The 25,413-nt window shown below is 36.3% G+C and overlaps 1 protein-coding gene across 3 annotated transcripts in view; it reads right to left on the bottom strand.

Moving 5' to 3' along the window:
• CERT1 (ceramide transporter 1) overlaps positions 1-25,413 on the bottom strand; it is a 123,070-nt gene that overhangs the window by 96,520 nt on the left and 1,137 nt on the right. For all 3 annotated transcript variants that reach the window (XM_043920025.1, XM_043920022.1, XM_043920024.1), the window contains one exon: positions 20,650-20,784. In XM_043920025.1, the coding sequence (XP_043775960.1) occupies positions 20,650-20,784 (135 nt within the window). The remainder of the gene's footprint in view (positions 1-20,649; positions 20,785-25,413) is intronic.

The raw sequence follows: 25,413 nt of genomic DNA, 5'->3' as shown, positions 1-25,413 counted from the left end.
GCACGCAGGATACAGTGATGAGGAAGAACAGGCACAGTCCGTAACTGCAGAGCTCACATTAACCCAATCATAAGAACTGTAAAACTGGGAGGGGGGATCGGGATGGGGAATACATGTAAATCCATGGCTGATTCATGTCAATGTATGACAAAAACCACTACAATAATGTAAAGTAATTAGCCTCCAACTAATAAAAATAAATGAAAAAAAAAAAAAAAGAAAGAACTTTAAAACCTCAACTGCAACTACAAATAAGAAAGGTACACTATGTCAAGAAAGCCTATAATAAAGAAGTAACCTAGTCAAGGAAACCAAAGAAGCCTTCCACAGTAGTAGTACCTCTATTGGTACTACTTAGATGAAGGATAAAATGGAATAAAGTGAGAACATTCCAGAGAGCAAGAGAAGAGCATGTAAAGATCTGTGGCAGGAGAGAACAAGCCTAGATAAGGCAGTGAAAGAAGGCAGCATGGCTGGAGGTGACACCACGAGGGGGAATCTGGTGAGAGACGAGGTTTACGGAGGCAACAATGCAAAACCTTATCACCCGGGAAAGGCTGGAAGAGAAAGGACAGTATAAGGTACTTTCTTTCCTCACTGGGCCTGAAATACCTCATTTCACTTAGAAATTTAGATATATTCTCTCATCTTAAATTACTTGAGGAGACATTAATAACAGATTCAAAACAAAATTCCAATGCTACAAAAGTGTTCTGTGCAGTCCTGTGTAATGCAGTTCATGTACCCCTGTGCAAATCCGATGAAACTTTCAAACTCCTCAGATCAGTATTTTCAAAAGTATAAAACAAAATACCTAGATTATGAAGGAAATAAATTATACAAAACTCATAATGAAAGTTTAAAATTAATATATAATAATATATGTATTAGCTTATGTGTATTAGTCCCTTAGTCGTGTCTGACTCTTTGCGACCACACGGACTGTAACCCGCCAGGCTCCTCTGCCCATGGGATTCTCCAGGCAAGACTACTGGAGTGGGTTGCAATTTCTTTCTCCAAGGGACCATCCTGACGCAGGGATTGAACCCAGATCTCCTGCATTGCAGGCAGATTCTTTACCATCTGAGCTATAGTGAAGTCCTATTAGCTTATACTAACAAATTAACAGCAAGAGGCAGGTACTGGTATTTTGAGATATCTGCAATATATATCATGCCATGTGATGCTATCTATTTCTGTTGGTGAAAAAGTCACAGATACAATATTACTGTGATTTCTGTCTGCACTAAAATTAAAGAAAATGACAAATATCAGTTAAAAGTTAGTGAACATAAAATTGTAATCTTTTCTCACCATCTTTGCAAACCCCTTGTGGACTTGTAATGGAATTTTATTGGTAACTGTCTACAACTAAATAGAGGATAACCTACCTGTCACAAGAATCACAAAAAGCAAACTTTTGAATCCATGCACATTTCCTATTACGATAAAGTTATACTATGTCACAGTAAGTAAATTAATATAAATCAACATCTTTTGATATGCTGCACTCTACCTAAAACATATCTTGGCCAGACATAACTTTATTTAGCTCCAGTCATCTTCCCGGGGGGCTTCCCAAGTGGCACTAACGGTAAAGAACCCTCCTGCCAATGCAGGAGACATGAGACACCCAGGTTCAATCCCTGAGTTGGGAGGATCCCCTGGAGAAGGAAATGGCAATTCACTCCAGTATTCTTGCCTGGAGAATCGCATGGACAGAGTAGCCTGGTGGGCTACAGTCCATGGGGTCACAAAGAGTCAGACACAACTGAAGCAACTTAGCATGCATGCATCTTCTTCGATAACTCTGAAAAACATCTAACAACTTACGAAAATCAAATCCACATCAGAAATAAAAAAAATTGCTATTATTCAACTGACAGCCTTTTATAAAGGCATTATGCTAGGCACTAGAAATCATAATTCAGTAAAGCAACTTTAATTCAAAATAACTGATTGTAGAGTCCCAAATACACTATATTTGTAACGAAAACACTACTAGTATGTTCCCAAATTTTACCACAATTTGACTGTAACTGCTTTAAGATCAAAGTACATTTTAATGACCTTAGCTCAGAAAAAACTGATTCCTTTCAAGTCTTCTAAATAGTAAAAACAACTTAATAACTTGAAAATATTCATGTCTTTGCCAAAACAGATTTACTTTCACATAGAACCTGCAAATAAAACAGGAATCTGTTTTTAACAAGTCTTCTAGATGATTCTAGATGAACACATGTTTGGAAATAACTGGGCTAACGGAAATCCTTCCACCTTGCAATAGGAGTGGACAATTACTGTTTCTCCCATAACAAGAATCAAAGGCACAAAACAAGATAAAAGCACATATATAAAAACGGTAAACATACAATATAAGGTAATCTTTATTTGCTTATGCATAAGGAGATTATTATGGCAACTAAAGGAGCTGGCATGCAGAATACCTAGCACAATTCTTACTACATAATTGTCAGTCTGTCCATTTTCCTTTTCTAAAAATCTTATAGTTCAGATACAAGGACAAGGAGTGGTTCTTTGAAAACCTGTGGTTTAGGTTGAGCCCAGAGGAAAGACAGGTGTCTGATAATGGATGAAGAAAAAGACCTTCTATTATAGGTAATGGAGAATTCAATGGGCAATTTTAGCAGAGAATGCCAAGATATAAGTTAGACAACAGTCAGGTTGGTGTAGAGGATGTTCACTTCTTCTCCTTGTAACTATTACTAGTTCATTTCTGAGACAACCGCCTCAATAATTTCCCAAAGTCTGCAACCCTGACACACATTATCCATTTAAATTGCCAGCAATAACAGCACAACTAACAGTAATTTCTCTTCTTTTATATTAATACATTACCACTTGATCTCAACATCAGATCAACTATCAAAGTCTAGAGAAGAAGCAGTTAAGAAAATTAGATGGAATAAACCACCAGTTCATGTCCATTCTCTTACCTGAGCACAGCTACTCCTCTTGCTTTAGGAGAGTGGTTCTAAAACTAGCACACATCAGAATGATTTAAAGGGTTTGCTAAGACAGAATTGCTGTTGTTAAGTCACTAAGTCATGTCTGACTCTTTGCGACCCCATGAACTGCAACACACCAGGCTTCCCTGTCCTTCACTATTTCCTGGAGTTTGTTCAAAATCATGTCCAGCGAGTCAGTGATGCCATTCAACCATCTCATCCTCTGCCATCCCCTTCCTCTCTTGCCCTCAATCTTTCACAGCATCAACTCTTTACATCAGGTGGCCAAAGTATTGGAGCTTCAGCATCATTCTTTTCAACAAATATTCAGGTTGATTTCCTTTAGGATTCACTGGTTTCATCTCCTTGCAGTCCAAGGGACTCTCAAGAGTCTTCTCCCAATGCCACAGTTCAAAAGCATCAATACTTTGGCGCTCAGCCTTCTTTAATAGTACAACTCTCACATCCATACATGACTACTGGAAAAACCACAACTTTGACTAGACGGACCTTTGTCAGCAAAGTAATGTCTCTGCTTTTTAATATACTGTCTAGGTTTGTCACAGCTTTTCTTCCAAGGAGCAAGAGTCTTTTTAATTTGATGGCTGTAGTGACTGCCTGCAGTGATTTTGGAGTACAAGAAAATAAAATGTGTCATTTTCCCATTTTTTCCCTCTCTATTTACCATGAAGTGATGGGACAGGATGCCATGATCTTAGTTTTCTGAATGTTGAGTTTTAAGTCAGTTTTTTCACTCTCCTCTTTCAGCTCCATCAAGAGGCTCTTTAGTTCCTCTTCACTTTCTGCCATTTGTTTATCTGAGGTTAGCAATATTTCTCCTGGTAATCTTGATTCCAACTTGAGCTTCATCCAGCCCAGCATTTCACATGATATACTCTACATACAAGTTAAATAACCAGGGTGATAATATACAGCCTTGACATACTCCTTTACCAATTTGGAACCAATCCACTGTTTCATGTCTGGTTCTAACTGTTGCTTCTTGACTTGCATATAGATTTCTCAGGAGGCAGGTAAGGTGGTCTGGTATTCCTATCATTTGAAGAATATTCCACAGTGACTGTGGTATCCACACAGTCTTAAGGCTTTTGCGTTGTCAATGAAGCATAATGCTGGACTTCATAAACCAGAGCTTCTTACTCATTAGGTCTGAGGTAGGGCTTGAGGATCTGTATTTCCAACAAGTCCACAGATGATACTGGATATCATATTTTAGGTATAATGTCAATGTCCTCTGCTTATGTTCCTCTTATTTAATATTTCCTTGTTTTGAAGTGGCACATTTTCCAGAAGAAAGGTCTGTGGAATGTTTCTTTTTTCCTTATTATTATGAGAATTCTCAAACATATGCAAAAATCATGAACCCCCATGCCACTATTCAGCTTCAACAACTAACTCATAGTCATTTTCATTTCATCAACACCCTCCACCAAATCATGCCTGAATAAATGGATTATTCTGAAGCAAATTCAAAACATATCATTTCATCCATAGATATTTAATTACGTTATCTCTAAAATAAAACATTTTTCAAAAACCACAAGAAGTAAATTTTTTAAGACCTTTGTATTTTAAAATGCTTTTATCTGCCCTTATACTTCCTTAGTGGTTCAGTTAGATACAGAACTCAATGTTGAAAATATTTCTTCAGAAGGCAAGCATGACCTTTTCCATTTTACCTACCAGGGTTGTTCTCGAAAAGCCCACAGTTATTTTGAATCCTTGTCCTTTGTTGTGATCTTTTCTTTTCCCCCTCTGAACCATTCAGGATATTTTTTTCTCTGAAGTGGTCTGACTCACCTCAAAATATGTTTTTCATGATTTTTTTGTTTGTTTTTCACCTATTATGTTGGATCTTCATTGGCCCTTTCAGTGTGAGAATTCATGCTCTCAACTTCTGTAAATGTTTCTCATACTCTTGCACTGAGTATTATTTTCTTTTCTCTCTTTCTGAAGCTCCCACAGTTCACATATCAAATCTCTTTCTTAAGTTTACCTTTTCTCCTATTTCCTGTCCTTTTTGTTTTTTGCTACTTTTTGGGAAATGTGTATAATTCTACCTTCCAATTCATTTGATTTTTTATATCACTGACCATATTAATAATTTCTAAGAGCTCTTTTTTACCTTCTTCCTTTCTTATAGTATACTTTTTTGGATTAATGATTCCAAATACTCATCTTAGCTCTTTGAGAAAAGAAACACATTGTCTTATTTTGTGGAATATTTGAGTAATCTGTTGCCTAGTATTACATTTACTCTCTTGATTTCATTTATACTGAAAACTTTCCTCACGGCCTGGTAGTGTTGACTGTTCATTTCTAAAAGTGAGGGATGTAAAAGCTGCCTGGAAGCTGCAAGGCTACGGGTAATCAAAGATGGGATTCACTGTGGGATAATCTAGGTAGTTGGGTGACTTTGTTGGAGAAGTTCCAGTGCTATTGTTAGGTATTTCCTCTTAAGGTTGCTCAGATTCTCTAGAGAAGACCCTAGCAACCTCCTTCTCTGAGTATGAAAGTTTATTAGCTAATGTATTGGGAATCAAGTTGGGAATAGGAATGGGATGGGTTAGAGGGAGGTCTCAAAATTTTATCAGCATACTTCCTTTAATCTCCCTTTATTCAGTGATTACTTGCTTTCATTTTTTTCTAGTGCACATTCCCCCACTTTCCAGCTCAGAAAACACTATTTTATCCACTCTAAAAGAACAATTCACCATCTTTTGTCAGGTGAGGGGTGGGTCAATTATCCAACTGCCCAAAGTTGTGTGAGAAAAATCTGAGGATGTGATTGTTTAAGCTCATATTTGACTCATCTTGCTTATTTACAACTTCCACTCTCAATTCTCATTTCAAGAGGTACCTGGTACTACTAAACTATTACATGATTGTGACATAAATCAAGTTCACAGCATTCCCAACTCATAGCTTAGGAGTTGGATTTCTCAGATCTGCAAACTCACTTAGCACTTGTCCATGTTTTTCCAACTTCTAAAACTCTGTCTTCTATTGTCTCCTTGGGGCTTCCCTAATGGCTCAGATGGTAAAGAACCCGCTAACAAAGCGAGACCTGGGTTGGATCCCTGAGTTGGAAAGATGCCCTGGAGAAGGGAATGGCGACCCACTCCAGTGTTCTTGCCTGAAGAATTCCATGGACAGAGGACAGTCCATGGGACTGCAAAAGGTCAGACACGACTGAGTGACTAACACATACATTATCTCCTTTTCTTCCTCCCTTTCGGGATTAAAAATCTTTTTTTTAACTCTATTACTAAACTAAAGAGCCTCTTGATGAAGGTCAAAGAGGAGAGTGAAAAAGCTGGCTTAAAACTCAATATTCAGAAAACTAAGATCATGGCATGAGGTCCCATCACTCCCTGGCAAATAGATGGGGAAACAATGGAAACAGTGACAGACTCTATTTTTGGGGGGCTCCAAAATTACTGCAGATGGTGACTGCAGCCATGAAATTAAAAGACATCTGCTCCTTGGAAGAAAAGCTATGACAAACCTAGACAGCATATTAAAAAGCAAAGACATCACTTTGCTGACAAAGGTCCGTCCAGTCAAAGCCATAGTTTTTCCAGTAGTCATTTTTGGATGTGAGAGTTGGACCAAAAAGAAAGCTGAGTGCCAAAGAACTGATGCTTTTGAACTGTGGTGTTAGAGAAGACTCTTGAGAGTCCCTTGGACAGCAAGGAGATCAAACCAGTCAATCCTAAAGGAAATCAACCCTGAATGTTCATTGGAAGGACTGATACTGAAGCTGAAACTCCAATACTTTGGCAAATTGATGCGAAGAGCTGCCTCATTAGAAAAGACTCTGATGCCGGGAAAGATTGAAGGCAGGAGGAGAAGATGACAACAGAGGACGAGATGGTTGGATTTCATCACCGACTCAACGGACATAGTTTGAGCAAGCTCTGGGAGATGGTGAAGGACAGGGAAGCCTGGTGCTGCAGTCCATGGGGTTGTAAAGTCGGACACGACTGAGAGACTGGACAACAACTATTCTTTTCATGGGCAAAGAGACAGAGTACATCAATCTTTACCTGGAAAAACCTCCTAATTTTTTAAAAGCCAAATGAAACCTCTTTCAAAACAGGAAAAAACCTCACTTTATGAAATTGGGTTTGTATATAACTTTTCAAGAATTATTACTCAATCCAGTCTCCTTCCCTCAAGACACCATCCTTGTAGAGATCACCTGAATTTCTGGATGAGCGTCAACTGGTCATGATGTCTTAGTTTCTCACTCCCTCATAATCAATTTATATTGATCTTTTTCTTTCTTAAGTGACAAATCCTCATTTTTTAACAGATGAAAATACAGGAAAGCATATTTTTACAAGTAATTTTTGGGTAATAGATATTCTCTAACTTGGAGACTAAGAACATATCTCATTCTTTTTATCAGCTATGTTTCCTTCCTTAAATGAAGAAAGGACAGAGATTAAGTCTACACAGCAATCACTCCAAGGAAGAAGTTCAAGAGTAATACCAATTTCCCTGGTGAAATCACATGATGAGTTGTTACCTTGTAATTTTCAATCTAAAGCTTTGTAATTTTAATTAACTGGCTGTGTGCCACTGAAGACCAAACTAATAATCTTGAAATTAAAAAACTATGAGAAATGTTACCTCTGTAACGAAAATCTAGAAAAAAAACTAATAATAGTGTTGGTATCTTTCCAAAGTACTTTGGGAAATAAGTAAGCTTCAAATGCTCCCAAGAATTCACAGCAAAAAGTAAGCAAAATATACATACAAATAGGTTCTAAACATAAGTTACTTTCTAATGACAGTGACAAAATCAGTCTGTTAGTTTGGCAGAAAATATTACCAAAAACATACCTGAAATTATGATATATGGAATATATAAAGAACTTCCATAACTCAACAGCAAGAAGGCAAACAGAATTGAGATTTGAAAAGATGTATTACCAAAGAGATACAAATAACAAGCAGATGAAAAGATGTACAACATGATTAGTCATTAGGAAAATGCAAACTGAAGCCACATGAGATATCACTATACACCTACTAGAATAGTTATGATAAAAAATCAACCAAATAAAAAATCCAAAAAAAAACAAGCAATGAAAAAAATGTTGAGCAACTGGAATTCTAATACACTGTTGGCAGAAATATAAAATGGTACTGCCACTTTGGAACACAGCTTGGCAGCTTCTTATATAGTTAAACATACTCTTATCATAGGACCCAGCAATCTCATTCCTAGGACCCAGCAATTGCCATTCCAAACCCAAAGAAATAAAACATTATATTTACACAAAGACCTGTACTTGAATTATTAGCAGTTTACTTATGGTAGCCCCAAATTGGAAGCATAGATCTATCAAGTGGGGAATGGATAAATAAACCATAGTATATGTACACTGTGGAATAGTACTCAGTAATAAAAAGGAGTAAATCAGGGATGCACAGAACATGGATGACTTTCCAAAAGCATTGCACTAAATGGAAAGTCAAACACAGAGTTGCATATCGTATGATTTCATTTTATATAACAATCTGAAAAAGGTAAAACTGTAAGAACAGCGGTGGCCAGAGATTGGGGATGGGGAGATAACTAATCACAAGGAGGGCAGGTAAGAACTTTATGGGGTGATGAAATTCTCTATACTCTGTCGTAATGGTCACATGACTACATACATTTGTGAAAACTGTAACTGTACACTTAAAAAGGTGATTTTTACTGAGCATAAATTATACCTAAATAAATATGGTTTCTAAAAAGGTAAAATATGCCTTAACACACATACACACACACAATAAGCAGTAGAAGAAAAAAGGTAGTCAGAACATGCAGAAAGCATAAAAAGAGCTAGCTGTTTAGTATAGTACAGATTTTATACACACACATATAATTTCTTTTAAGTTGTGAAATAGAACTACTTGATGCAAGGAAGTTGCTTTCAGGAAAAGCATGAGAACTGTTCAAATATGGCATGTCACATATTTCAGCTTTAATAAGTCAACTTGCATCTTCGTCTCTCTCTCCCTTTAACAAAAGGCTTTGCCAGCTTCTCTTTTCTTTCAAAACTGCAGGTTTTATTTCTAATACAAGCATATCACAAAATAAACTTAAAGAAATCTGACTGCCTCTTATGTTGCCAAGAACAAAAGTACAAGTATTTTATGTTATTTTGTTTAATACACATAATCATTCCATCCTTTAACCACTTAAGAAAGATGAAGCTCAGAGAAAGTTAGTAATCATTTGAAGGTCCCTGTAGCATAAGAAACAGAGCCAAGATCTAAATCTGGGTTTGACCTGAAAGCCCATGAATGATATATTTTTTTAAAGTTTTTATTTTGTATTGGGATATAGCTGATTAACAATGTTGTGATAGTTTGAGGTGAACAGCAAAGGGACTCAGCACACATATATGTGTATCCATTCTCCCCCAAACCCCCTTCCCATCCAGGCTGCCACATAACATTGAGGAGAATCCCTTATGCTCTACAATAGGTCCTTGTTGGTTATCCATTTTAAATAAAGCAGTGTGTACATGTTCATCCTAAACCCCCTAACTATCTCTTTCCTCTATCCTCCCCTCACCCTGCCCTTGGCAATCATAAACTCCATAAGTTCCTTCTCTAAATCTGTGAAATCTGTGAGTTTGCTTCTGTTTTGTAAGTAAGCTCATTTGTAATCATTTCTTTTTAGATTCTGCATATAAGGAATGTCATATGATATTCCTCATTCTCTGACTTACTTCACTCAGTATAATGCTCTCTAGGTCCATTCATATTGCTGCAAACAGAACTATTTCATTCTTTTTTAATGGCTAAGTAATATTCCACCATATCTATATGTACCACATCTTCTTTATCTATTCCTCTGTTCATGGAGATTTAGGTTGCTTTCGTGTCTTGAGTATTGTAAATAGTGCTGCAATGAACACTGTATCCTTTTGGATCATGTCTTCTCCAGATATATGTCCAGGAGTGGGACTACAGGGTCATATGGCAGGTCTATTTTTAGTTTTTAAAGGAACACTCATACTGTTCTCCATAGTGGCTATACCAATTCACACTCCTAACCAAAAATGTAGGAGGGTTTCCTTTTCTCCACTCAGTCTCCAGCACTTACTGTCTGTGGAATTTTTTCTGGCTGGTGTGAGGTGATACCTCATTGTAGCTTTGATTTGCATTTATCTAATAGTGGTTTTTCCAGTGGTCATGTATAGATGTGAGGGTTGGACTGTGAAGAAAGCTGAGCGCCGAAAAATTGATGCTTTTGAACTGTGGTGTTGGAGAAGACTCTTGAGAGTCCCTTGGACTGCAAGGAGATCCAACCAGTCCATCCTGAAGGAGATAAGTCTTGGGTGTTCATTGGAAGAACTGATGCTGAAGCTGAAACTCCAATACTTTGGCCACCTCATGTGAAGAGTTGACTCATTGGAAAAGACCCTGATGCTTGGAGGGGTTGGGGGCCAGGAGGAGACGGGGACGACAGAGGATGAGATGGCTGGATGGCATCACCGACTCGATGGGCATGAGTGTGAGTAAACTCCGGGAGTTTGTGATGGACAGGGAGGCCTGGTGTGCTGTGATTCATGGGGTTGCAAAGAGTTGGACATGACTGAGCGACTGAACTGAACTGAACTGAATAATTAGTTATGCTGAACATCTCTTCATGTGCCTACTGGCCATCTATATGTCTTCTTTGGAACAATGTCTAATTAGCATTCTGCCCATTTCTTGAGTGTGTAGTTTCTGTTAAGCATCACTTTTGTAAATTTTGGAGACTAATCCCTTATCAGTCAAATCATTTGCAAATATTTTCTCCCAATCTGTGTGTTGTCCTTTCATTTTGTTTACTGCTTCCTTTGCTGTGCAAAAGCTTTTGAGTTTAAGTAGGTCCCATTTGTTTATTCTTGTTTTTATTTCCATTATTCTGGGAAATGGATGGAAAAAGATATTGCTGAGATTTATGTCAGAGAGTTTTTGCCTATGTTTTCTTCTAGGAGTTTAGTAGTGTCGGGTCTCACATTTAGGTCTTAATCCATTTTGAGCTTCAAAAAGAAAAAAATACTTAGGAGTAAACCTACTTAAAGAGACAAAACACCTGTACTCCAAAAACTGTAAGATGCTGATGAAAGAAACTGAAGATGACATAAACCGATGGAAAGATACACCATGCTTGGGGACTGGAAGAATCAGTATTGTCAAAATGACTATACTACCCAAGGCAATCAATAGAGTCAATGTAATCTCTATCAAATTATGAGTAGCATTTTGCCTGCAAGTATTATATTGTAAATCAACTGCGCTTTGTAATTAAAAAAAGAAAACATACTAAGCAAAAACTTGTATAAGATCTTGAGAGAAGATCTTGAGAGAAACTAAAAAAGAAGCTTGTTGCTAATTATTTCAATCTAGGAAATTTTGTGTATTCCTTGTTTTAAGGAAACTTGAATGCTAAAATACAAATTATATTTATTAGAGATTTAACAAGACAGTAATAGCAAATCACACATTTTTGTCCTTTTCATTTTATTTAGAAAAAAAATTACTAAAATTTATATATAATAAGCCTATATCTCAAACAGACTTTCTTAGAATTAAAACGGATTTAAAAAAAAAAAAAACCTTTTCATCATAATAAGATGCTTTAAACAGTTGTTTTTATAAACATTTAACAGTCATGTTCCTATAAATCTTATATAAAATATAGTGCATTGTATATGCATTTTTCCTAAACTCAGTAAGTGATAAAATAACACCAGGTGGGAATCAGGAGACTTGAGTTCTAATTTTAACTCTTGATACTTTGTGTTACAGGTTACATTGTGTACCCCCACATTTATATGCTAAAGCCTTAGCCTGAAACATGCCAGAACGTGAATTTATTTGAAAATAGGGTAACTGGAGATGTAATTAGTTAGGATGAGGTCACACTAGAGTAAAATAAGCCTGTAATATAACTAGGGTCCTCATAAAAGGGGGAAATCTGGACACAGTTACAGGCACAGGGAGAATGCCATGTAAACATGAATGCAGAGATGGGGATGATGCATTATCAGCCAAGAAATGCCAAAGACTGTCAGCATACCATCAAAAGCAACAGAAGGAACCAACCCTGACAACATCTTCATCTGGACATCTAGCCTCTAGAACTATGAGACGATAAATGTTATTTAATTCGGTAAAGTTGGAGGATACAAAAGTAACATACAGAAATCAGATGCATTTCTACATACTAAAAAAAATATCAGAAAGAGAAATCAAGGAAATAATCCAATCTACTGTTGTATGAAAAAGAATATAACATATAGGAATAAACCTACCTGAGGAGGCAAATGACTGAGCGATTGGACTGAACTGAACTGAAAGGAGGCAAAAGACCTGTACTCAGACAAGCATAAGATGCTGATGAAAGAAATCAAAGATGACACAAACTGATGGAAAGTTATACCAAGTTCTTAGATTAGAGGAATCAATATTGTTGAAGTGGCCATACTACCCAAGGCAATCTACAGATTCAATGCAATTCTTATCATATTACCAATGGCATTTTTCACAGAACTGGAACAAAAAAATTCTTAAAATTTGTATGAAGATAGAAAGACCCTGCATAGTCAAAACAATTTTGAAAAAGAAGAGCAGATGTGGAGGAATGGCACTCCCTGACTTCAGATTACACTACAAAGTTACAGTCATAAAAACAGCACGGCATGGACACAAAACCAGACAGATCGATGGAGTGGGACAGAGGCCAGAAGCAAACCCATGCACTTACGGTCAATCAACCGACGACAAAGCAGCCGGGGCTACACACTAGAGAAAAAAATCTCCTCAATAAGTGGTGCTGGGAAAACTGGACAGCTACATATAAAACAATAACATTGGAATATTTTCTACAGCATGTACAAATATAAACTGAAAATGGATCAAATGCCTAAATATAAGACTGAATACTATAAAACTCCTAGAGGAAAATGTAGGCAGAATACTCTTTGACATAAATCACAGCATCATCTTCTTGGATCTACCTTCAAGAATAATGGAAACAAAAGCAAAAATAAACAAATGGGCCCTAAGTAAACTTAAAAGCTTTTGCTCAGCAAAGGAAATCATAAACAAAACAAAAAGATAATCTATGGAATGAGAGAAAAATATCTGCAAATGATGTGATCAATAGAGTTTAATTTCCAAAATATACAAACAGCATATACAGGTCAATGTAAAAAAAACAAAAGCCAAAGCAATTAAAAAAAACGGGCATAAGACCTGAACAGACATTTTTCCAAAGAAGACATACAGGATGGCAAGAGGCATATGAAAAGATGTTCAACATTGCTAATTACTAGAGAAATGCAAATCAAAACTACAATAAGATATCTCCTCATACCAGTCAGAATGGCCATTATTAAAAAGTCTACAAATAACAAATGGCAGAGATGGTGTGGAAAAAAGGGAAACGTCCTACACTGTTGATGGGAACACTGGTGCAACCACTATGGAAAACAGTACAGAGGTTCTTTAAAAAATTAAAAAGAGTTGCCATATGATCAAACAATTCCATTACTGCATATATATATATCCAGAGAAAATGATAATTTGAAAAAAGACATGCACTCCAATGTTCACAACAACGCTATTTACAATAGCCTAGACATGGAAGCAACCTAAACATCTGCCGACAGATGAACTGATAAAGATGTGGATGTATACACACACACATACACAAATGGAATATTACTCAGCCATTATAGAGAGGAATGAAATATTTCCATTTACAGCAACATGGGTGGAACCAGAGATTATCTATTAACTGAAGTAAATCAGACAGGGAAACACAAATATATATATATATATATATATATCACTTATATGTGGAATCTTAAAAAATGATACAAATGAATTTACAAAACAGACACAGACTCACAGCTATAGAAAACAAACTTACTTACCAAAAGGGAAAGGGCGTGAGGGAGGGTAAATGAGGAGCTGCAAGAGGAAGGAGACATGTGTATGTCTACCTACGGCTGATTCACATTGCTCTATGGCAGAAACCAGCACAGTACTGTAAAGCAATTATCCTTCAACTATAAATAAGTAAATTTAAAAAAAAATTAGGAGTTGGGAATAGCAGGTACAAACTACTATATATATAAGAGATAAACAACAAGGACCCACGGAACTAGATATCTTGTAATAACCTATAATGGAAAAGAATCTAAATTATATATTTAAAAAAAAAATTTTTTTTTAAAGAGATACCCAGTTTGTGGTTCTTTATTATGGCAATCCTAACAAACTAATGCATTTTGTAATTATATCATTTTGGATATGCTATTTCAAAATTCTGGGCTCTACATTTCAAATGGTATCTTTTTAAATATTTGTTTTCTTCTGAAGCCTCTCACCATTATTTTAAATATTTCTCACTGTATCTAAATATTAGAGTTACATTATTTGAGTTATACTCAAAATTAAGATGAAGATAATATTTCCAAATGAACAGCTGAACAGATACTATTAGTGTCTAAAGACAAAAATCTTAGCAGTATAAGGTTCCAATTTGTTTAGATATTCACCGGCAAATGCTCCTCAAATGAGGAGAATCATCAACTATTATCTATCTAGTGCTTTTTCTGGTTGATACACCTTCCCTTCTTCTCTTGAGTTCTTATTAACACAGTTCAATAGAGCAAAATTGCACGTTTGATAAAAGACCAACTTCTTGGATTTCTTACTAATCTGTAGTTCCTCATATGATGATCAGTTATGGCCCTCTTCGTGGCTGGTGATATCCAATTTGCTGAATATCAACTTAAATTATTATTTTTTACTTTAAAACCCCACATAAAATTTTTAAAAATTAAAAAAAAAAATTTTTTTTCTTCCAGTTTTATGGAGAGATAGTTAACTCAAAAACTGTTTAGATCCGACTACTCTTTATTTGGCACTTTTAAAATTTTTTGTTTAATGATCATCTTCAGTTTTGAATACTTCCTCCCCTTCCTGTTGGCTTCTTTGATTTTGCCAGGATCTTTCATTTCCTCCCTTAAAACCTTTATTTACCTAAGAGCTATTTAGCTTACTTTTTTTGTAGCAATATAGCAATAAACATTTTCATTACCTTTGTTTTCTGTCTGAAAATATTAGAACACTAAATTAGTGTATAAATTTCACTGTCGTGTGCTCAGTCATGTTCAACTCTTGGTGACCCCATGGACGGACTACAGTCCATCAGGCTCCTCTGTCCATGGGGTTTTCCAGCCAAGAATACTGGAGTGGGTTGCCATTTCCTACTCCAGGGGATCTTCCTGACCCAGGGGTTGAACCTGTGTTTCCTTCATCTCCTACACTGGCAGAGGGATCCTTTACCACCCAATTGGGAAGCCCCAAATTTCACTATATCCAACCTATAATAATAATAGAAAACCCATTTACTTAAAGAAGTTTTAGATAGTAGGTATACAAAGTCAGATACTTAAGATGAGATTGGGGCTACAGACAGAGCTTAGACAAACCAATTCTTCTTTTTTTTTTTAATATTTATTTGGCTGTGCCGGATCTTAGTTGTGGCCTGCCAGATCTTTAGTTGTGATGTGCAAACTCTTAGTTGTGGCATGTGGGATCCAGTTACCTAACCAAGGATGGAACCTGACCCCCTGCATTAGGAGTGCAGAGTCTTAGCGACTGGACCACCAAGAAATCCTCAAACCAATTCTGAAGACATTTCCATTATACCAAAAATCTGTAGTATGTAATTCCTGAAACATTGTCTCATCTCAGTAACTGCAAACAAACCATTTCTCTTATTTTCACAAAAGGACCATTAGCAGTTCAAAGAACTGATTAAAGAAATGCTAGCAATGTAATTTTTAAGTATGATACAAAAAGAAGGAATAGGCAAACCAATTGAACAAAAAGGAGTCCAGAAACAACCTCAAATACACATGGTACCAGAAATGACCTCAAATACACATGGTAATGTAATATATAATAAAGATGACATTTCAAGTCAGTGGGGAAAAGGTGAATTTTTCAATTAATGGTATTTGACTGTATGTTAGCCACTTGAAAAAAAGTTAAAAGTCCCCATATCACTCCTTTTACTAAAGTAACTCCCACAGAAATCAAACATGAAACTATAATTGAAAATATAACTACATGAGTTATAGTCTTTGAGGGCTTCCCAGGTGGCTCAGTAACAAAGAATCCACCTACCAATGCAGGAGATGCAGGTTCGATCCCTGAGTAGGAAAGATTCCCTCAAGAAGAAAATAGCAACCCACTCCAGTATTCTTGCCTGGGAAATCCCATGGACAGAAGAACCTGGCAGGCTGCAGTCCACGGGTCACAAACAGTCAGACATGACTGACCAGCTCAACAACAACAACAACAAATAGTTTTTGAGGGGGAAACACCTATCTAAACACAATACAGTAGCCATAAAGGAAAAAGTCAAAAAAAGGACACAGAATGTTTAATTTCTGTTAGGCTTAAAAAAAGACTATAAAACAGGAAGAAAGCAACAAATGACAACCTGAGGGGGAAACATGTACAATAAATATGACAAACTGCCAAATATGATGTAAAGAGCTTTTACAAATCAATAATTGAAAAAGATATGAACAAGCGATAAGAGGAAAAGCTAAGAGTTCTAAACATAAGAAGTTACTCACCCTCTTGAATAAAGAAGTGTAATATGAGACACTATTTTTATCGAGCAGTTTGACAAATATTTAACATTTGCCAAAACCTGCCTTTCTCAATACTTGAAGGTATGGGGAAATACAGACACTCATACACCATCAGTAGGAATGAAAAGAGGTACTTTTGAAAGGGCATTTGACAGTAACTATAAACAAATTTAAAAATACTACATATGTTTGTTTCAAGAGTGCTTACAGTAAAACAAACTTAAACATGACCTAAATGTCCAAGAATAGGGACGTGGCAAATAAATATGTTACATCCACATAATTCAACCAAGTGTAGTAAGTGTCTAAGACACAGTACAAGAGAGCAAGGTACAGAACAGCAGGTTTGGTGTGATGTCATCTGTGTAAATGAAGAATGAAGGACAGAAGCAAATAGATGCTTATACAGAAATGATATTATCTGGAAGAACAGACCAAAAGTTTAACTTTGCTTCTTTCTTGAGCACAGGACTAAGAGTAAAGAGAAGCATTTACTTTGCAAACCTTTTCATGCTATGGTTTATATTTATTTTCACCATAGATATTTAAAAACAGAACTTAAAAATTAGTAAGTTTAAATACTCCGTAAACATTGCTTTTGATTGATGAAATACAATTAATAATACAACTAACATCCACTGAACATCTACTATATGGCAAGTTTTGTAGCAGGGACTGAGTCTTAAGTAAATAACTACTAAACTACAATAATTGAAAAATTTAACTTACCACACACATTTATTCAAGATACAATACATCATTTCCCACAAAGTGACACAGTACCATTTTTCTTCTTATTAACTTACTCCCAGTCCCTCACATTAAGAATTATTTCCAGGTAACAAATTCTCCTAAGAAATACATAGTTCCTTGAAAGTATTTCACTCAATGTATTATCATAGAGTTAAAGAACATGCTTCAAATAAAGAATGACTTCATTGTTAAGCTAAAATAAGAAAACAATGAATTAGGTTCTATGGGAAAATGTGGGCTCAAATGTTATGTTCACTAACAAATAATAAATACGTTAAGGAATTACAGTAGAGTCACAACTCTTCAAGTACAGACTTCCTCATATATGAACATTATGATTTCCTAAGGATGTCATGTGTGTGAATTCAAACATTATTTGCCTTCAAAGATGAATTGATACAGGTAATAGCCCACATTTAAGGAAAGCAAACATACCTATTTAACAGAAGTTAGTATTGTATTTTAAAAATTTAACTCAAATACATACTCCATTCGTCAACTTCATTCTGAGAAGCTCACTGAATTCAGTTATATTCTGGAATTTTCTTGAAATATTATGTAACAGTGAACCTGGGAACCCACAGAGTAGGAACAAAGTCGAAGGAGTTCAGGAATATAAATACTTCTGTTTCTCCCTGCCACCGTTTAGCTATGCGTGGGTGCTCAGTCACTTCAGTCGTGTCCAACTCTTAGCAACCCCAAAGACTGCAGCCCACCAGGCTCCTCTGTCCATGGGATTCTCCAAGCAAGAATATTGGAGTGGGTTGCCATGCCTCCTCCAGGGGATCTTCCCAACCCATGGATCTAAGAGGTGTCTCTTAAGTCTCCTGCATTGGCAGGAGGGTTCTTTACCACTAGTGCCACCTGGGAAGCCCTGCTTAACTATAGTGAAGATTAACTACCGCTCAGATTCTGCTGCTTTATTGATTTTTTTTTTAACCTTCTGTACTATCACCTAGCCCATGGAATACTTTCACTAAGTTCTTTCAAAGTTTTCAAATCATTTTGGTTTTCTACTCATTTCTTTGATTATGAACTGCAATCAAAGTTCTGTAAGCAACTACAGATCTAACAACAACAGAAATCTACAAAGAACTAACACATTGCTTTTTCCTGAGAAGATGCAATATAAATATTTATTAAAATTTTTTCTCAAAAAAATGTTTTTTTCTTTTTCCCAAATAAGCCATGCACTATTACCACAATCCATAATTCAAGACAACATAACTAAATTTAACTCCACAGAAATTAGCATGGTACTCTAGGAATAGTATTTCTTAGGAAGACAAAATCTCTATTGTCTGTTTCCACATCACCGATCAATAAACTATTTTCAAAGAGTCAAACAAGCACTGTAACTAACAAGCATCTAACAATATGCAAAAGAAGGAACAAGGGAAGACATTTCAAGATTACAAAGTATATCTCTATCCCTGATTCATTCTTTCCTCGAGCATGAGCAGTGATCCATCTCAAAAGAAAACTCTAAAATGCTAAACTAGACACAATTTCAAAAGTTCTTGTAATGAACCACATACCAGTCAAAACAAACACTGAGTTTCTACATTCAACCTATTTCTGTAAAATTGTCTTTAAGAATGGAGAGTAGTAGTTTCATTCTGAACATTTCGAAATAACTCCTCCATAAATTTTTCCAACGCAATATTCAACTAAGTATTTGTTTTCAAATTGTGAACACGTAAGGGCAGAATGTATGAAAAATGATGGAAAAATACTATATGATTTTCCTTAAATGTGTAACATAAACGTATGTTAAGTCATTTAGATATGAACACATATCCAAAGCATACCATTTGCTTTTTATAAACAATATAAATTCTCTCATTAAGTGAATTCTCTTTGGATGTATCAGTGAAATCTAAGACTGTTTTAAGATACTCATTTTTAGATTTTAACTACAACAGCTTCCTTAACTGACTTCCACTTAACTATTCTGCCTTGTTGTTACTGTTTTGGTTAAGTCCGTGTCTGACTTTTTTGCGACCCTGTGGACTGTAGGCCACCAGGCTCCTCTATCCAAGGGATTTCCCAGGCAAGAATACTGAAGTGGGTTGCCTTTTCCTTCTCCAGGGGATCTTCCCGACCCAGCGATTAAACTCACATCTCCAGCACTGCAGGTAGATTCTTTACTCTGAGCTACTAGGGAAACTTTCCCAACCTTCCTTAGATAACACGTTTTTAACCTTTATTAAACATGCCATAAATGGTAACCACTCTCAACTAGTATGGTATTTTTAGTACATTCAGGTACTTCTGACCTACTAGTTGAGTTACATGTCTAACAATTCAGTTGGTTGTTCCTAAACCTGTTTATACCAGTTTACTTGCTGTAGTCCTTACATAACTTAAACATTATGTAAGTCTATGGGACACAAAAGCAAAGAGTTATTTCTATGTAAATGAAGTTGAATGCAAGCTGAGTAGAATGACTCAATAAAGGTGAGTCATTCTTTTAAAAGGTATTAAATTAGATAAAGGTGAGACATCTGTAAAATATTAGGGAAAAACATTAAAAGTCAAAAAGAGGAACCTATGTTTAGGGTTTTTCAAAAGTATCTTTAAGGTTTTATTCCACTTTAGAGAATCAAAACTAGAAATTGCAAATCATGCATTATGGATGTACTACTTTACACAAAAACTTCTCTCAACGGTGATCTTCAAAGAGATACTGTTAGCACTATATCAGAAAGTTGATTAAGTGAATTTAGATTTATGGTCTATTACATTTTAAGTCAAAATTTCAAAATGTTACAATATGTATCTTTTTACTTTCCTCCTTTAACTTTTTCAATAACTAAGTAACTATCCCAACCTATCAGAGATGAAGCCATCTAACATGTTCTTCTGAAGCCCTTGTTTAAGGGCTTGTTGTAACCAACTAGATAAATCCTACATGTCTAAATAAAATAACTGGAGGAGGAAATAGCAACCCACAGAATTCCATGGACAAAGGAAACTGACAGGATACTGTCCACAGGGTTACAAAGAGTCGGACATAACTGAGCATGCATGCACACATATAAAATAATAGTATGTAGTGATATACTCTAAAACAATTCTATGGAAAAAAGTATTAGTCTATGCTTCACAAGGGCAAGCATCTTAACCTATTCTTTCACAGACATAAGTCCAAGAATACAGCTCCTAGTGTGAGCTGATGCTCCATCAATAGTTGCTGAATGAAGGAGACAGGAACTCACCGTGATGACAGCCTTGCTAAGACAGATGGAACCTCGGCAGCCATACTCTGTCTCATCTTCAGACTTGTAGTAACTCAGAGTATTATTTTTCAAAACTACCCAACGATCCTGCCACCCATGAATATAGTTTGTCCACTGGAGGAAAAAAAGAAACAAAAAATTAAGTCAGTATTTTAGAAATCCAAACAATCTTAAACAACAGTCAATCTAAGTTTAAGACCAAAATGTGAAAAGTTCTAACTTAACTATAAGCAGTTAAAAAAAAAAAAAAGCTAAGATTTTCCAGATTATATACGATTTTCCATAATTTCTTCAAAATTATAGATCAAACAGATAATAAATAAAACATAACATTTGAAGAATAAAAACTGAAGCACATTTCAGTTAAAAATTCTCCTTTTTTTTGGTGTGCTTTCATCCTCCCCTACTCACCACCTTCAAGACTTAAATTGTTTCTGGCCCTGTCATATTTGACATATTCAATAGCAAAGAACTTTAGTTTGGCTACACAGTCTGTCACTCTCCTTCTGCATGAAGCATTCTAAAACAGAAGCCAATCATGACCAAACCTCTATTTTTGTTGTTTAAGTTATTCCTATATGAAAATGTATGATGACTACATTAAAGTAAAAATACAGATCATCTCTTTAGTAAGTCTATATCAACTTTACTTTTACCTCCATAGCACTCTTTGAGGATCTATTTTTCAAACTCAAGGATAAAATACAAACATAAAATTGGTTTCCAAAAACATACTTGGCTTATCTGTTTTCCAGTACCTACAAATGGTTTGTGCTGGTAAAGTTTTGCTGCTGCACAGTGAAGATCAAAATCAATAAACCTGAAAAGGCAGAAATGTAACCTCTATGGGAATTGTTGATATTGTATATTTTTATGCCCTGGGGTTTTAAGTAGACAATTCAAAAACTATCTGCCAAAAACTAACTCTAAATGGATCGTTAAAAATATACTGCATTGGCTCAGAGAAATCTTTTCTTTACTGTTTCCTAATTCAACAGGTTTGAGATTGTTTGGCTCTTAACATCTTCTAAACGTCACCATTACAAGCCCTCCCTGAGAACTTATCCACGCAGGATAATCTCCCTGAGATTTACCATCACTTAAGACAGCGACTTAAAATAATGACAAATATACACAAAAATAAATTTACCTCTACCATAAAGTGCACTACCCCACTATGTTCCTATTTCTTTGGCTATACTGCTACTTCCAGTCATTCAGACTCAAAGCCAGCTCAGGATTCCGGTACTGCATGGACAGAGCAGTGGATACAACATCAGAGAGGCTCAAGTACTCTCCTAGCTGTGTGAAAAGTTCTGACAAACTATTTAACTTCATCTTTCCTTCCTATTAAACCCCTAAATCTGACTCTTACCTTTTTTCAAGTAATCCAATCACATTATCACGGGCTTCCCTGGTGGCTCAGCCGGTAAAGTGTCTGGGTTCAATCCCTAGGTCAGGAAGATCCCCTGGAGAAGGGAACGGCTATCCACCCCAGTATTCTTGCCTGGAGAGTTCCATGGTCGGAGGAGCCTGGCAAGCTACAGGCCATGGGGTCGCAAAGAGTCAGACACGACTGACCAAATAATACTTTCTAGGTTCCTGAGAAAGCTTAATAACCTTACTTCTGATATCTTCTGCTTTTAATTTCATAACTTACATAGTCTTATTAGGCATATTTTGCTTACTTATCTTACATATTAACCTCATTTAGTGTCCAGTTACAAAACTTTCATGAACAACTGATTGCCTATAATAGAAACTGTTTAGACTGGTATACCTTAACCCTACCTTTTGTCCAATTACTGCCTCTCAGAAAACTAGTAACTGTGTGACTGCGGTCATGTTACTTATCTTCTGTTTGTTTGTCACATTTTACCTCTTAAAGTTTTTTAAGATTAAGCAAGGACAGACTGAGAACACTGCCAAGCACACAGTATTTTCTCAGTTGGAAGCAGAATTATGCATAGCTAATGAAGCTCTATGCAAGGGATTTCCCAAGCAAGAATACTGAACTGGGTTGCCATCTCCTTCTCCAGGGTATCTTCCTGACGCAGGAATTGAACCCAGGTCTCCTGCATTACAGGCAGATTCTCTACTGGCTGAGCCATCAGGGAACCTCACAAGAACAGATCCCTTTCGAAGTGACAGACAAGACACTAACAATTTTGTGCCCATATTTTTATATTATTTTCTTATAGAAGACCCAATAATTACATAAACTTCAGGCCCTTTACCCAGAAAGTGTTAACTCCTATTCACAACTAGAAGGCAGACTTTTGCCTTTTCTCCTACCCTCATAACGTTTCCTCACTCTTCCCCATTCAACAGAGACAAAGCGATATGTAGGCACTGCAGGAGAATTAAATAATCCTGCTTCCAACAGTCCAGCAAGCATAAATTCAGGAGGAAAAAAAAAAACACATTTATAATAAGGATCAGAAGCAAGTCACAAGTAAAATGCTATAGGAATGAATACAGCACTATATTCATAGGAGATAATACCCTTGAGGAAAGGAGTGCTGGGATGGCTGGCAAAATAAAAGTCTTCATAGAAAGAAGAGTTGAGATGGACTCCAGAGATGGACAGAATTTCAGCCAATAGTTCGGTGTGTGAAGAAAACATTAGTAAAGATAAGGTAATAAAGTTGGAGAGAATTCAGAAGAAATTGAGTGAGATTTACCCAGGCTTAGTTGCTCTCAAGTCCATCTAAGGCCTGAATCTTTTCCCATCCATAACCCATCTTGACATTTGTTATAACCACCTAGAATTATTGTCAACCCAGTATTTTTGGAACTACGTGTCTAAGAAACAAGCCTGTAGAAAATATGTTCATATTAAAAAAAACTCTGGGCTGCTGTGTTTCTAATACAGGTTTGCTCTACCACCACCATTCCAAACTCACTCCATTTGTGGGGGAACAAAACGAGTTAGCATTAGGATTTAACTACATTACTAAACAGAAGGAAAAGAACAGACACTGAGTTCTAACCCTTGTTTAAAATTACCAAGTGAATACAAAGATTCAAAATATATATGTACTTGAAACTTAAAAACATACATTCAATATAAAAGATTCTTGATGAAAAAGCTTCCAAGAAAACATATGTATCCATAAATGGCTAAATTTCAGGGAAATTTCCTTCTTAGCTTTTTCCAAGAATACCAAAACCTACATCCCTGTTGATTCCTGGTACATAGCAACATGTAGGTTACTTGCCTGCTAAAGTGAAGTGAAGTGAAGTCGCTCAGTTGTGTCCGACTTTTTGCGACCCCATGGACTGTAACCTACCAGGATCCTCAGTCCATGGGATTTTCCAGGCAAGAATACTGGAGTGGGTTGCCATTTCCTTCTCCATGCCTACTAAAGAAGTGGTCAAATACTACAAATACTACCTCTCTATGCACTTAAATATCACGGAGGTAAGTCTTCCTTTTTTTTTTTTGGGTCGTAAAGTACATACTTACTACACCACTCTGCATAAGTGATACTCAGATACTCATACACAGCGCGCATACTCAGAGCACCGGTGACTCCACCCCTCACTACAATCCTCCTACCCCACAAAAAGGGATAATCAATAGTTCAAAAGTACAGCTTGTTTTTGTAAAATACTTAACACACCACAACACTAATTTGATGAAATTATCGGAATCACTGAGAAGCAAAAAAGATTCATAACAGTTCCAAAGGAAAATGTACACCCACTACAATCTAGATACCTAAATTACAACATACATTTAATCTAAAGAAACCCTGGGGAGTTTCACCTTACTGAAAACTTTTCACTGAAATTCCAATAATGATCACAGTATCCACACACACTGTAATTTTTCCATACACAACAGTTAACACGTGCAAGCCTTAGTTTTGACATACTCATGCCTCTCCTAGGTCCTTTCTCAGCCTTCTTAAGACAATATAAAAGCCTAATATGAAACGATTACACAAAGGACGTCCAAAAGTTAAGCCAAAGTAGGCATACTGGAAGCATGGTGATTTCTTAATAGGCAGTGGTTGCACATGATCTAGTATCTTATGACCAGCCTGTTGAAAGACTGGACCCTGCTCCCCTTCTCCAAGTTAACTGCCAGCTCCAGCCATTTCTAAAACTTTAACAGGCAGAGAAAACGAAGTAAAAAAGGCAATGTGGATCTTATCACAGCAAAAACCTAAAAGAAAAAGAAAGAAAAGAAGGAAAGAAAACAAAACCTTAACAGCAAACCCCAAACCACGTACTACCAACGGTAAAGATTACCCACCTTCCCTCTTAAAAGGGGCCTCTCATCCATTTTGGTTAAGTAGCTTTCAAATTCTACACGTGACTATCTGCTTCGTAAAAATTTTGGAAAAATGTTTTTAAAAAAATACAGGAAAAGTAAAATGTCTTTTCCTAACTCTGCCCCCTGTCTGCAAGAATACTTCACTAAATAACACTCTTCTTGGACTAAATAAATGTCGGTTTCCATTCTGACATGTTTCAAGTTACTACGAATATTTCTTGTACCTATCACCTGCCGATTCAATAGCTCTTCTCTGAACTGGGGGAAAGGGTGAAAAGCAAGTACAAAAAGTGCTCCTCAAATGACCTCTCACTACATCTAGCCTGGCATAGTTTCCCACCTCAGATTTCAGCACCAGAGTTGCTCCGGCTTCTTTCTCAAAAGCTGCGTCTACAAAAATCCCCCACCCCTGCTCTGCTCGGCATCTCTGGACGAACCTCTTCGGAGAGGTCTGATCT

This window comes from Cervus elaphus, chromosome 12 (genome assembly GCF_910594005.1).
Source record: "Cervus elaphus chromosome 12, mCerEla1.1, whole genome shotgun sequence".
NCBI classification, from domain to species: Eukaryota; Metazoa; Chordata; class Mammalia; order Artiodactyla; family Cervidae; genus Cervus; species Cervus elaphus.
Note: the sequence above shows the minus strand (reverse complement) of the source record. Positions and strands in the feature narration are given on the sequence as shown.